We start from the raw sequence: 14344 nt of genomic DNA on the forward strand, positions 1-14344 counted from the left end.
ATTGCTACATTAAAAAATAATGAATATTACATTTTATTTCAGTTTCAAATACAACAGACATAATAATCCACATTAACAAAAGCTCACTGGGTCCCAAAAGAGTATAAAGGGGGTCTTAAGACTAAAAAGTTTGAGAACCACTAGCTTAGGATATATCCAATCTCTTACTAGATTAATTCCACATAAATGTCTAAAATTCAAAATAAAACTAAAAAACTAAGAACATACTAATTAATTTAAAAAATGTGTGGGGAAGGTCGGGAGGAAGAAACAACATGATGTTACAGAAAGAACAAAACTTTTATATTCAGAAGACCTGGGTTCAAACCTTGACTATACTGCTTTACTAGATATTTACCTGAGTACGTCACTGAACCCTCTTTAACTTCAATCTCCTTGTCCATAAAATCATGATCTTGGCAACTGCCCTACCTTCTCAAGGTTGCTAAGAGGATGAAGTAAGATAATCAATGTGAAAGCTCTCCATCAACTATAAAAACTTTATGTAAATACAAACACAATTACAGATATTGTTAAATTTTACCTCTGTGGCAGACAGATGGACACTTATGGTTTCTACATCCTAAAGTCCGTCCACAGTTTTGATCACAAGGTGGACAGTTTCCAGGACAACACTGAAGAGAAAGCAATATATAAAAAACAGGTAATTTGAAAATCACGCATAATATGAATGTCATTAACTAGTTATCCTCAGAACTTATGGAATGCAAAAGATACTTTTTTTCGATATAAGAATAAAAGTATTCAAGAATATCAACATTCTTCTCATGAGTAAATACACTATATTAGAACTTGTAAGTTTAAACAGAAAATGTCCTAATTTAATAATATCAAGCTAAATTTTCTTGCTTTTCAGCTAATTATTTTATGACTTAAAATATTCCCATAAGATATTTCATTTCTACTTATCTATGCAGAGATTGACAAGATTAATCAAAGGAACAGATCTGGTCAAACCTTATAGCCAATTCAAGCAAACAATTAGTCTGGTTATTTAAAAAAATTAATGAAAATAAAACCAGTTAAATGTATAAATTAGTTTGGAAGTTATTTTCAAACCATGGAATCAGAAACTAAAGTAGAAAAGCAGAGACAGGCTGCTTACTTCTAGCTTTCATTATTTTGTCACTTCTAAGATTTCCAATTTGTTTATGAAAAATATAGCTATCTATGCCCTGTCCCAGCTTTCATTCATGAACAAAAGGTAACTGCTTATAATCCATCTTGCCATTCTAACTTCTCAAATACCTGAACTTTGCAAAGAAAATACAAACTACAATTGTCCTAAGAAAACTTAGGATTCTAACTTACCTTAAGAATAAGTTTAAGTATATAAAAACAGCTCAAAACAAAATACCCATTACTGAAAAGCAACTGAAAGTCAAAATAGTTCAATTAATTAGACAAATATTTACCAAGACTATGCGCCTATCACTTTGCCAGCAGCAGTGTGGTAAAAGTTTTGAGGCCCATGGCTTGAATAAGCCGAGACACTTCTGTTTCTGACTATGATAGAGTAAACAACTAGATTTATTCTCCTGCCTTAAAAATCCGACAAAATATATGAAGCAACAGTTTTCAGACATTAGACAATTAGGCAGCACAGGACAGCAATCCCTCATTGAAGAGAAACAAAGTGAGTCCTATGTTAGCACCAGCTTAGACCTGGAGGTTACAGTACAGGGAGAAAGATCACAGGCAGAGTCAGGTGGTCTTACCAAGTTAAGTAGTCAAAGTTCATAGATCAGAGAAGCCATTGTGGCTAGTATTTGTAGAGAAGTGGTAGCAGTACAAAGAAAGCATTGGAAAATTCCAGAAGGGACCCCTTGAGTCTTTAGCCAAGTACTGGTCTGGACATTTGTGAAAAGTAACTACCCAAAACCTGAGAAAGAACCCTTGGACAGAGAAGATAGAAAAATTTCCAGAGATTAATCAAGGCTGGGAATAGTTTGTGTTCCCTATGGCCAGAGTGGAAGAATCTCCTAATACACAGAAACCATGTAGAATACTTGGAAAAGTTAGTCTCAGTACTGGAACCAATTTAGCCCTATATAAAAGAATACTCTGGTCACATCTAACAAAACTCAAGCCTCGAAAGAATTAAATAGTTTCTAAGTAACTTAACTTTGACCCAGAACAAAGCTTAAAAATATTGAAAGGAATATATTTTTTTTTTAAAAAAAAAGCACCCAAAAATGCAAAGTTCACAATGTCTGGAAACCAATCAAAATTTACCCAGCAGTCAAAGAAGCACAAGGATATAATACAAAAAGAGAAGAAAATTTCATCAACAATAAACAGACAAATAATAGAATTAGTAGACAAGGACATTAAATAGACATTGTAAGTATAGTCCATCCATATATTCAAGATGATAGAGGGCATGAGCATGCTAAGGACAGACATGGAAGATATTTAAAAAAAGACCCAAACCTAACTCTCAGAAATGAAAAAATATAACATCTGAGGTGAATAAACAGAAGATGCAATAAAAAACAGATTAGACGAGGAATAAGAAAATTAATGAACTTGAAGACAAAGCTAAATAAAACACAGAAGTTCTTAAAAACTGCATAATAAATGGAGCATCAGTAAGCTGTGGGACCTCAAGTAGCATAACATACAAATCACTGCAGTCTCAGAAGGCAACGTGTGTGAGAAAAACAGTTTTAAGAAATACAGATTGAAAATTTCACAAATCTGATGAAAACCCACAGATCTAAGGAGCTCAACAAAAACTAAAAAAGCATAAAGAAAGCTATAGCAAGGAATACAAGTTGCTGAAAACTGGTAATAGAGAAAAATCTTTAAAAATGGCCAAAGAAAAAAAAGATTACAGAGGAACAAAGATAATCACAGCATACTCATTGTTGAAAAAAAAAAAAAAATCAAGCTAAAAGATGGTGGAGCAACATCTTTAAAGAATGGGGGAAAACTATCAAACTAGAATTTGACAGTAAAAATATGTTTCACAAAGGCTAAAGATATTTTACAAAAGCTGAAAGAATTAATGATCAGCGCCACAAGAAATGTTAAAGGAAGTACTTCAGATAGAAAGAAAATGAAACTAGACAGAAACCTAGGTTAATATTAAAAAATGAAAAGCATCAAAAATAATGAGTTTGATGATAAATATAAAGACTACATTTGCCGTATTTTTTCAAAAACAAAACCAAAAACATTGTATTTGGGCATAAAATGTATGAGAATAAAAGGAGTTGAAATGGAATCACTGAAAAATATTCAATAAAATAGAAATTAGAAAAAGAGGGAAAAGGAACAAAGAACAGATGAACAAATAGAAAACAAAGAGTAAAATAATAGATTTAAATCCAACCATGTTAAAGATCACATTAATGTAAATGATCTACACTTGAATCAAATGATAAAGCTTGGTCAGCTTGGATAAAATAAAATAAATCTGAACTATCTATAAGAAAACTACTTTAAGTATAAAAACATAAGTTAAAAATAAAAGAATAAAAAAGATATACTAAGCAAAAGAAAGCTGAAATCACTATATTTTGATAGATTTAAGAGCGAGGACTCTTATCAGAGATAATTCATAATGATAAAAGGGACCCAAAACAACCGCAAATCTATGAACACAATAAAATATTCCAGGCAACCATGTACTGAACCAAGTGTCTATAAATAAGATTTCACAACAGAAGTTGAGCCTCTTCCACCAAACGAACCATCACTCTTAACATTACTATGATGTTTTAAAGTCAGGGAACAGAAACAGCTCCAGAACCCAGCTGAGAGAATTACACACAGGACAAAAAGAGCCCCTTCTCATTTAAAAATTTTGGTAAGATTTCCTACTAATACAAACAATTAGGATCAATCTAAAATATTTATTAATATTTCATATGGGTAGCATAGAATATGCCTGAATATTTAAGGAACATGTCAAGATGGTGCTTATCACAGGTCCACAAAGGAAAAATTCAAGAGAATTTTTAAGTCAGTGATCCAAGCTTATTACACATACCTTTCTCCTACATTGATGTTTCTGACAGTCACGCATCTTAACACACTTAGTTTCACATAGATAAGGTTTATGACATGGCATTCGTTTTGTATGCTTTCCACAACGACAATGCTTTTCTACTTCCTGGAAGAATAAAATAAACGCTATTAAAACTAACTTTTGTTAACATGATTTTTTTTTATATTGCAATCTCTGTAATTACTAAAAAAATGAAGAAAAGTTTTAACACAAATTTGTATGAAAGAAAGACTTTACCAAAACTAAAGCTGAATTTCCTAAAATGTTTGTATCTTATTTTGTTCTAAAAAAGATTTCATATGAATTTCCATTATTAAATTTAGTATGAATTTGATATTAAAGAGTAAAACACCACCACACATTAAAAATCACTTACATCTAGTTACACCATGATATCTGCACATCTTGTCACAGTAAAGCAAGAAAATTGGATTATCTAATAAGCTAATTTGTTGACTTGGTAGTATAGTCATAACCAAAGTGACGTATTACTTTAAAGTCTCAATTAAGTCTAGGCGTTTGTTTCTTTCCATCATCACTATGCCTAATTCATCATTGCTTTGCATGTCTTCTGGGAACAAATTACTCCACTCTAGACTACAAAACTAAGAATGTCCAAACTTTTACCAAGCGAAAACAAACAAAAGGTAATTTCTGGATGTGATTTCTGGCATATTCTCCAGCTTCTTCACCATAAATATTAGGTCGCACTCAACAAGATGACACAGATGTTTATGAAACTAAGTAATGGAAAACAATTACAGAACATTCCCATTTGACAATATTATAATAGATAGCTCTTCAAAGTAATTATTACAGGAGATAACTAACTTGTCTACATGTTTCACAAGGACCTCGGTGGCAACGCTGTGAACATCTATGGATTCCACATTCAAGTAATTTGTCACAACTGTCTCCGCAAGTTGGTACATCTTCTGTACAAGGCAAAGAAAATTCTAAAAGCACACAAAAAGTTAATGTTAATAGTAAGATAGTAAGCACTAGTAATAGTAAGCACTAATGACAGGCCATGTTCCTTTGGCTCCCTAAAAATGATAGCCCTTTCAGACTATGAATTTTTGCATCTGCATAACTATTGGAAAAAAGTTAATGAAAATTATCCCTAATATTTGTAAAGTTAATGCTTTTTAAAAAGAATTTGACACATGACAAGTTACCATCCTCAAAAAGCACATTTTTATGAGCTAACTACTTCAGAAATACTTATCTAAAGAAATGAGTAAGATCATGTAAACCTCTATGAAGAATTCTACAATATAGAATTATTTTAAAAAAACCTCTATCTCAAAGCAGCCAAAACTAAATTCGCCTATAACCCAATACACAATGACAATAGCTTACGAGTCTTAGGTTCCCTTTATGAGTTAGGCACTACACTAGTTTATGTGCATTTTATCACTTAATTCTCACAATCATCTTATGAAGAAGGTACTATCACTGTCCCCATTTAACCTAAGAAAACTATAGTTCATGAAGGTGGGATTTGAACCCAGATATGCCTGACTCCAAAGTCTGAGTTTTTAATCCACATCCTATATTGTCTTCTCATCCAAAAGTACAGAAACCTAACATCAAATTTGTATTATTATTGAAAATAAATTGTGAACTCCCAGAGAAATTTAATTAGGAAAGTACTCTAGTTAGCATGAAAAATAATCATATTCCATTGAATGTTTAAAGTCTTACTTGACTTCTGACATGGACAAGATCTTTTCCCAGATCGAGGACATTCTCCACAAGCACCAACATGACAAACTTGCTCACATGTATGATTACCACATGGCAGTGTTTTCCCACATACCTAAAATAAAATGCAATAAGCGCTAATGAAGGACTTAAAAGTTAACCAGAAAGACTTTATACATGACATAATCCATTTTTTCTCTGTATATAATCCATTTTTCAATCACAAATAAGCGACTTCCTTTATGTTCCTCATGTTATGTTTTATATTTTACATAGGTATTATATATACATAAACATATATACACATATATATACATACACGTTTACACACACATTTCTTATGCATCAAAGAGCTTATTTTTAAAATATAACAAAGGAAAAAAGTACATACAGCTTCATATGGCCACCTACTAAAGATTTCTAAATGGTACTAAAATCATGCCAATTCTAGAATAAGCAAATTTATAAAACCAATCCTACTTCCTCATTTAGATTAACTCAAGAAGAGGGGAGGGATATTGGTTGAAGAGAGGGAGAAAGAGCTAGCAAGAAAGACAGTACATATGTATTGAATCCAAAATTCAACAAATAGCTGTTTATTTGGGAAAAAAATTACCCCCAGTAATTAAAATGATATTAAATTGGAAAAAAATTACCCCCAGTAATTAAAATGATATTAAATTGGAAAAGTTTCATTTAAAATGTGAATATAATCCATCTGAGTTATTATTCTTCCTCGACTTTTAACCAACTAAACCTAATTAGTATTTCTAATTATGCTTTCTGTATTCTTTAATACCTATCCCCCAAAACACATATATACTTACTCGATCACAGTGCCATAGTGGACTTGCACAGCTTCTTTCAGCTACTTTTTTGCCACAAACACATTTTTGTCTACTGACTCTTGGACAGGGTGGACAACTTCCTAAAATCACAATGATAAATTAGCACAGAAACATTATAAAAGCTATAGAGACTACTTTGACTTTGGCTAATGTTATGACCTTTCACCTGCATGACAAGGATTTTCACATTTATGTTGTCCACAAAGCAACTTCCGTCCACATGGCAGCTGACAGGACCATTTCTTGGCACTGCACCTACGAGGGATGGGTTTTGCTTTCTTACAGTAACAAGTAGTTGTGACCATCTTTGGACAAGGAGGGCATGGCCCTAGAAGCCAATGAGAGGAAAAAAGAAATCAGAAATCAAGTTAAAACTTTCAATTCCTACCCCTATCAGTGGTTTCTATTTTCTTTACTAGTACTTTAAAAGGTATTATCTTTCAATATTTTCTTATGTAAATTTAAGTTTTGAATTTAACTTGCATAATTTTTTTTGCCTCAACATAAGAAGAAATAACCACCTACAAACAATTACGATAACATAACTTACCTGGATGACAGAGGAGTAAACATTTATGACCACAAGGAGGTTTAAATTCTCTCTCACATACTTGGCCACATGAGTGAGGCACAAGCCATGGATCTAAAGGTGGATCTTCTACTTTTCCACAATAGCAATAGTACCTATTAGGTGTATCGGACCGTTTGTATTCAAACCTACATTTTGGACTACAAAGAAAAATTATTGGTTAATTTCATTTGTAAAAGTGACATGAGACAGGAATATAAATATACTTAGTAACACAGTATGCTCAATTAGTTTTCTGTAGGGCACTCTCTTCCATTTATATATTAGTAAAAAACAAGATTTTACTAAAATCCATTTCAACCATCTAGAACAGCTCTGTACTATACAATTTCCTGAGATGATGGAACTGTTCTATACCTGCCAAGTACAATATAGTATTCATTAGCCACATATGGCTAGTGAGCACTTGAAATATGGCTAATGCATACAACTGAGAAAGGAAAAGAACTTTTACATTTTTTAAAATTTAAATAACTACATATGGATAGTTGCTACTGTATTACACAGCACATATCTAAAATACAGCTATATCCTGGCTTCACCGCTTATGAGAAAGAGAAGTCTGAACACACCATTTTACTTCAATTAACTTTAATAGCCCCATTAGTAATATGGGAATAAAATCTCTCACAGATAACTGAGAATTATTTTTACAAAGTAACTAGTGCATCTAAAATGTTTTTTAAAACTACACTACCATGACTTTACAAATATATCATTACTTATGGTAATAAGGGGAGGTCTGATGTGGATCTGAAGCCTAAACTTTATAAGATTTTCTGAAGCCTAAACTTTATAAGATTTAAGGGCCTCTGTTAAGAACTCAAATTTACAAATATAAAATTAGTTACAAAAGTGAACACACAAAGCCTCTGATGTTTATGCCTTATTACCTTGACAATAAATCTACCCTCTAGGTTGCCAGTATGGATAAATTTGCTTTTGTCTTTATTTAGCAGAGATATAAAATTTCCACTCCCAAACTTTTTTAGGACATATAATAGAAGTTCAGGATCAAGTAATCATGAATAAGCCAAACTAATAAAGTACATGTAGAAAAATTAGTAAAACTGAATTATATACACCTGCAGTTTTGAGAGATTTTGAAGATAAAATTGAGAAGCCTAATATCAAAATGTTAGATGACAGAGTCCTATACAATGTGATACTCATGTATCCTAATATAAACTCCAGAAGAGAAGTACCAGAATTGTAACGGATTCTAATCCTGTAGAAAAAAAAAAAATTCTTTAAAAAGGATAACAAAGAAATTGTTTTGCAGGGAAAAAGAGTCTGAATGATTTTTTAGTTATTGAAAGGAACTAGCAGTTACATAAATTGGAGGGGAATAAAAGCCATCATCAAGTTCCAGATCTTCACAAACCACAGGGTTAACTGAGGGCCAAACATAGATACTGAAACTGCCAATAAAGTAACTTATGAGCTACGATTTTCGCTTATTTTACAATTTGATATTCTAACTAAATTAGAAAAATTACCAAGGCCAGGGATAATCTTTCTTTCCGAAATCATCATCCGTCAAAGAAGATACAAGAAACTGGCTGTCTTTAGCCCACTTCTGGATACAGGGCATGTGAAATATACAGAAACATCCCGAACAACTCCAAACCTAAGACAATAATATCAGAAATTAACATGTATGCAATGATTTTTCTTTGATAATTATACAATACTTTACAATAAGCACCACACAAAATTATTTTCAAGAGCAAACCAAGGATTAAAGAAAAAAAATGTTTCCTTCCAGTATTATAGAAGAAATGTTCTTTATAAAAATTTACTTAAATGGAGAACACTTTTAAGAAAAACATTATTAATTATCCAGATTCATTCATGTAGGAATAACTACTAACAATTTGGATAGTCTCCAATATTTTTAAAAAATATTTTCATACTTTTTAAAAAAAATAAGGTCATACTATACTGATATGAAACGTTATAGCCTTTTAACATAGTATAAGCATTTACTCTTATCAAATATAATCGTACAATGTGATATTTATAGCTGTACAATATATCATAATTTATTTAACCAATTTCTGGTTTTTGGACATTTAGGTTAGTCCAAATATAAATAATAGTACAAAGGAATGCCCTTTTGTTATATAAAACCTATTAGTCTAGGACTTAATGCTAAATTCTAAAAATTAGGTGAAAAACCTTGAGAATATATAATTTAAAAGTTTAACGGGTAATAGTAAATTAAATTTTTAAAACCTACCAACGCTTTGCTGTAACTGACAAAATTCAGTTCTCCTTTAATTATAATATTTTGTAACTATTTAATAAAATCAGACATGTAGTATATTGCATAAGCTGCCAGTAGCATTAAAAAAAAAAACCCAACTTCTTAGAGTTCCTCCCAGATCAATGACTGAGAAAAGACAAGAATTGAGAGTGGGGGACAAGCTGGGAATGCCAATAAATGGTACGCTGTTAAACTTTACCACTAAGGGCCAAAGTGTAGTCCTGCTAAGACCCTGTAAAGAATCACGGAAAGTATTCCTGGGACTACCCCAGCCTCACAGCCTCACTCCCTAATAAAGAGGAGGCTAGGGCACTCATCTATCAAGTCCCTGTGGTAGAATGTTGCCCCAAGGAGTATTAACTCCTCAGTACTTCTACACTACACCCATGTCCTGGCTGAGTTCCCAAGGAGAAAGCACTGATGTTATAAAAAAAAAAAAATCCACACACACAGTAAGTGTTTAAGGTGAGATTGTATCCCCACGCAGAGACTATTCATCCATTAAAGATAAATTATAATAAACCAACCAGATGTGACTCCAGGTACCAAAGGCACCTGCATCTGCTAAGTTATCCTATCCAACCTGTTAAATTTCTGATTCACTCTATATGACCAACCTATTTCATCTGGCCTGATTTTCTTTCTCCAGGCAATGCTGCTATAGTAACAATGGATTAATCTGAGATCTAAATGTTGAGTTTATCATAGTCAGTCATCTCTTCCCCTTAATTCTTCATTAATGCTCTTTTAAATGTACATATAGATAACTTCACCATTAGGCCATAGCGCCTCTGAGTACATGAGTTATGTCTGAATCCATCTTTCCTTAATGACTCCAGCCACTTGCCACAGTGCCTTTAGCACAAGAGAAGCTCACTAATAAACCATAAGTGTCACTGTTATGTTCTACTTCCTTGAAAGCAGAGACCATATCTATCTTTTTTTAAAACCTGCTGAAAGTATTGGAATATAGAACATTTTAACATTTCGGTATTAGTGGTAATGTCTAAAGTATAAAGATACTAAAAAAGGCTTTATCAAATTTATATGTGCATTAAAACTGAAGATACATGCTTCAGTTATATTAATAGTGCTAAAAATATTGGATGCTCATTTAGGGATAATTTTTTTAATTACAGGTTTATAAAATGAAGATCAATAAAATTCTCAAATGAAGCATTTTTAAACAAAAATAAGCAAAGGCATAATAAATGGTTAAGTATTGTAAATGCAACAAAATATTTTGGGGAGATATGTTAATATAGATAAGGAGAAAAACTTACTGCTTGGTTTCTCTTCACTGAAGCAATACAAATTAAGCATGTCATAGCCCCTGCTTGAAAAGCTTCATTTACATACTGTTTTGTTCGCTCTAATTCACATGTATCTCCATCTTGAAATTTAAAAGTTGAAAACCATGTTAAGCAACATCTGAAAATAACACAAACTCACTAATAGCACCACATTATGTGAGAACTGTCTAGCAGTATCAATTGCTCAAAGTATAGCTAAAAATTAGAAGTTTAAAAAAACAACCAGTGAGCTGGCTGAGCTGCCAAGGGGTCACAAGGTCCATGCATTAAATCTTATCTTTTTGATTCAAAAACAGTACCTTAACCCTCTCTCAGAGTGTACTTGCTTTTATTGCTGTTTGAGTCCTTAACAACTTTGGTGGGGGCAGAGCCATAGGCAAGAGCAAGAAGCTGTCAGGTAACAAGGGAAAGCATAAGTGAAAGGAACTGAAAGTCAAAGCTCAGCAGAGCCATTTAACCTAAATACAAGCATGTGTGTTTATCTGTTTGACACACAGCATATTCTTAATAAAGACTTGTTGAATGAAAAGATCCTGAGATCATCATAGTATAATAACCTTGTTTCATTGAATTATGTTCACTATTTCTGCTTAAAAAGGAAGCATGAACTTCTTAGGGAAAAAAAGTTATTAGACTATACTTTCTTTAAGCAATTATTGAGCATTTAGTTGCCAGGCACTGTACTATTAGTATTTCAGTAGGATTAAATGAGCTGTATTATCTTCATCTTAGAGAAAACTAAAGCACAGAACAATTAAGCAACTTCAGTATGACTCCAAAGTGAGCCCTCTTAACTGCTCTGCTAAGCTGCAGCATAGGGTTACTACAGGAAGGTCCAAGAAATAACAAGTAACAGCAAAATGAGAGGCAGAACTACCAAAAGCACACATGACACCAAAAGGGCAGTAATCTGAGTCACTTTAATGTAAGAAATAAAGCAACATGCCTTTAGTATAATAAAGATGGTTCAATAGAGACTGACTGACAGCATAAGCTATCATAAGTATAGAACTTATGGCAATAAAATAGTTCAAAGCAAAATTTAAGTTACCAAAAAGAAAAATTAATAGGACATGTGGATAATTCTTTACTTTCTAAAATCATCTAAGTAAGCACAGAACTTACAAAAACTTGCTCTACCATAATATTTAGAAATATAATTTAGGATGTTCAACAAAATATACATAACATTACTCTAAAAACGATAAAATATTATAAATTATTAGATAATTGCTTTATTGTAAATAAACACTGAAGTTTAAAGAGTATCCTTAAAATCAGACTTAATAATCATATTCGGTGTGCTTATTCGGTTTTTCAGCATAGCTGGCTTTAATAAATGTATAACATTTGAAATTTCACCTAATTTAACAGTTAACAGGTAAAACAATATGAAAACAAGATGAATTAGGCTTTAACAAAACAAAGATGAATCTTTTCTTTATAAGATTTATGCAAGATTTCTTTGAAAACTGTATTAAAGTTTGGCTGCAACAGTAAAGTAAACTGCCCAAGATGTCACAGTAGATAGTATGGCATTTGAAGTCATGCATTTTAAAAAGATCACCCTAGCAACTGAAGGAAAATGAGGACAAGGAGGCCAAGGAGGCCAAGGAGGCCAAGACTAAAAGCATAAAGTACCAGTTAAGAGGTGGTTATAGCAGATAAATCAAAAATGACCTAATGTATCTATGTCTCAGTTTTCTCCCCTTTAAAATAGAAATAAATAGCAATAGCTACCTCACAGTTATCATGTGGATTTAGTTCACATATTAAACAGCTGTAGGGGGCTGAATTATGGCAATGTTAGTGGATAGAAGAGGGGTGATTTAAGAAATTTAGGAAGTAAATTTAGGAAGTAAAATTCAGCAGGACTCGGTAACATTTAGATTGTGTTTCTTTTAAAAGTTGATGTTCATGTCAAGATTAAGAAGGAAAGAATGCTGTATTTGATGAGATGTCTGACATGGGCAGGGGGAGGAGCGATAGTGAATGAAACGCACTCATGCCATGTATGTACCATCGTGGCTCCCAGGTTTCTGGCTTGGATGAGTGACTGGGAAAATTGTGGTGCTACTCATTGAGATAAAGAAAATAGGAGAAAAAATAAAGTATCTTTCAACATATGTTTGATGTGTCTATGGGCCAGCAAGAGAGAGATACCCATCAAGAAGCTGAACATGCAAGTCTGAAATTTGAGAGAAGAGTCATAAAAGCACAAAAGCTGTGCTAAGACAAAACAAATAAAGTTCTTTGGTAAAGTTCTGGTGCCCAATTCCCTAACATGAGATGAAAACCATCTTATTACCCTGGCATTTATTGTTCTTAAATCAAGTGATCAAATATCCTTACTTACACAAAGGAATAAGAATCAACATTTATGGATTTGACACAAAACAGCAAAGGAAAAACTGCCTTAATACGTTAAAAGCCATATTAAAAATGAATAAAACTTATGTTTCCTAAACACTAGAAAGAAATACTGAGTTACATCTCTGAGTTTCCTATTTTAAAAAAAAGTCATTCTCTATCTAGAATGTTTTAAGTGAGGTCCTCTTGAAGCAGACAACTTCTTAAGGTTACTTTCTATGATGAAGTCCTCCAGAAGCAAGAAACCTCCGATCCTAAGGTTACTCTTTATCAACTTTTACCTGGCTGAGCCGAACTTCTTAGTCAAGCTTCCTAATCTTTAATTCCTTAGCAAATATGGTAAATTCCTTGGAAACCTACTTGATGATGTGTACCTATCCCCATGATGCCATCAGTATAATCGGTCAACTAATGGTAATACACGCAAAAATGTTTCTAATAACAGCTTTAAGTATAAAATGTGGAAAGTGTAAAGCACTTACCTTTAAAATAATCTATTTTTACACTTAGTACCAAATCCTTCACAGTAGCATCACTTTGGCCCCTCTCATAAATGAATATGGCTTTAGAGTAACCCAAGTATAAATAACATATAATGTGATTATACACATTAAACCTAGGAAGACTTAGTTAAAAAAAAAGTATGAAAGTCAAAAGTTGAAAGATATAAAGGAATAAAGCTGAGACATGAAAGTGACTTCAAGACACATTTAATATGATGAAAAAGAAAAAAATGACGCATAGACTTAAAGGAGTAATCAAAGTCCTCAAGCCTAATCAAATCCTAACAAGAAACAACTTGACCCCACTCAGCTCGCAAGGAGATTTCACTTCCCCCTCCTAACTTTCTAACGAAATGCCAAATAGAATGCAGAGGAGAACTCCTAAGGCTGTGAGGGACACTACCATCCTATTTGCCTTATAGAAAGATCAGTGTTATGTGACATATAATTCAAGCAGTAAAATGTATAAAAATCAACTCTACAACTCCACAATGTCCATTCTTAAGATGCAAAAACTATTCCGTATAGAGTAAAAGTGTTTTTAAAAAGTCAGGGATATATTTTCATTAATATCAAATCAAAAAGTCCAAAATTAAAAGATCATACAGTACCTGTCTGAGTAGTGTAAGTTATAAATGTATTAGCAACTATTTCTCCTCGTTTTCCTTCAAAATCTTCATCTCCTTCTTCTTCAGAGGAAGAGCTAAAG

General features: G+C 32.5%; 1 protein-coding gene across 3 annotated transcripts in view; it reads right to left on the minus strand.

Moving 5' to 3' along the window:
• NFXL1 (nuclear transcription factor, X-box binding like 1) overlaps positions 1-14344 on the minus strand; it is a 53602-nt gene that overhangs the window by 30127 nt on the left and 9131 nt on the right. For 2 of the 3 annotated variants that reach the window (XM_011362812.2, XM_011362814.2), the window contains exons 4-13: positions 14247-14344; positions 10733-10842; positions 8680-8810; positions 7142-7320; positions 6758-6919; positions 6571-6671; positions 5744-5858; positions 4868-4992; positions 4019-4141; positions 545-635 (exon numbers count right to left, since the gene is read on the minus strand). The exon at positions 14247-14344 is cut by the window's right edge and continues 1 nt beyond it. In XM_011362812.2, coding sequence (XP_011361114.1) covers positions 545-635; positions 4019-4141; positions 4868-4992; positions 5744-5858; positions 6571-6671; positions 6758-6919; positions 7142-7320; positions 8680-8810; positions 10733-10842; positions 14247-14344 — 1235 coding nt within the window. The remainder of the gene's footprint in view (positions 1-544; positions 636-4018; positions 4142-4867; positions 4993-5743; positions 5859-6570; positions 6672-6757; positions 6920-7141; positions 7321-8679; positions 8811-10732; positions 10843-14246) is intronic. The other variant, XM_011362815.2, reaches the window with a different exon arrangement.

The sequence above is a fragment of the Pteropus vampyrus genome, unplaced genomic scaffold (assembly GCF_000151845.1).
Source record: "Pteropus vampyrus isolate Shadow unplaced genomic scaffold, Pvam_2.0 Scaffold79, whole genome shotgun sequence".
In the NCBI taxonomy this organism is placed as follows: Eukaryota; Metazoa; Chordata; class Mammalia; order Chiroptera; family Pteropodidae; genus Pteropus; species Pteropus vampyrus.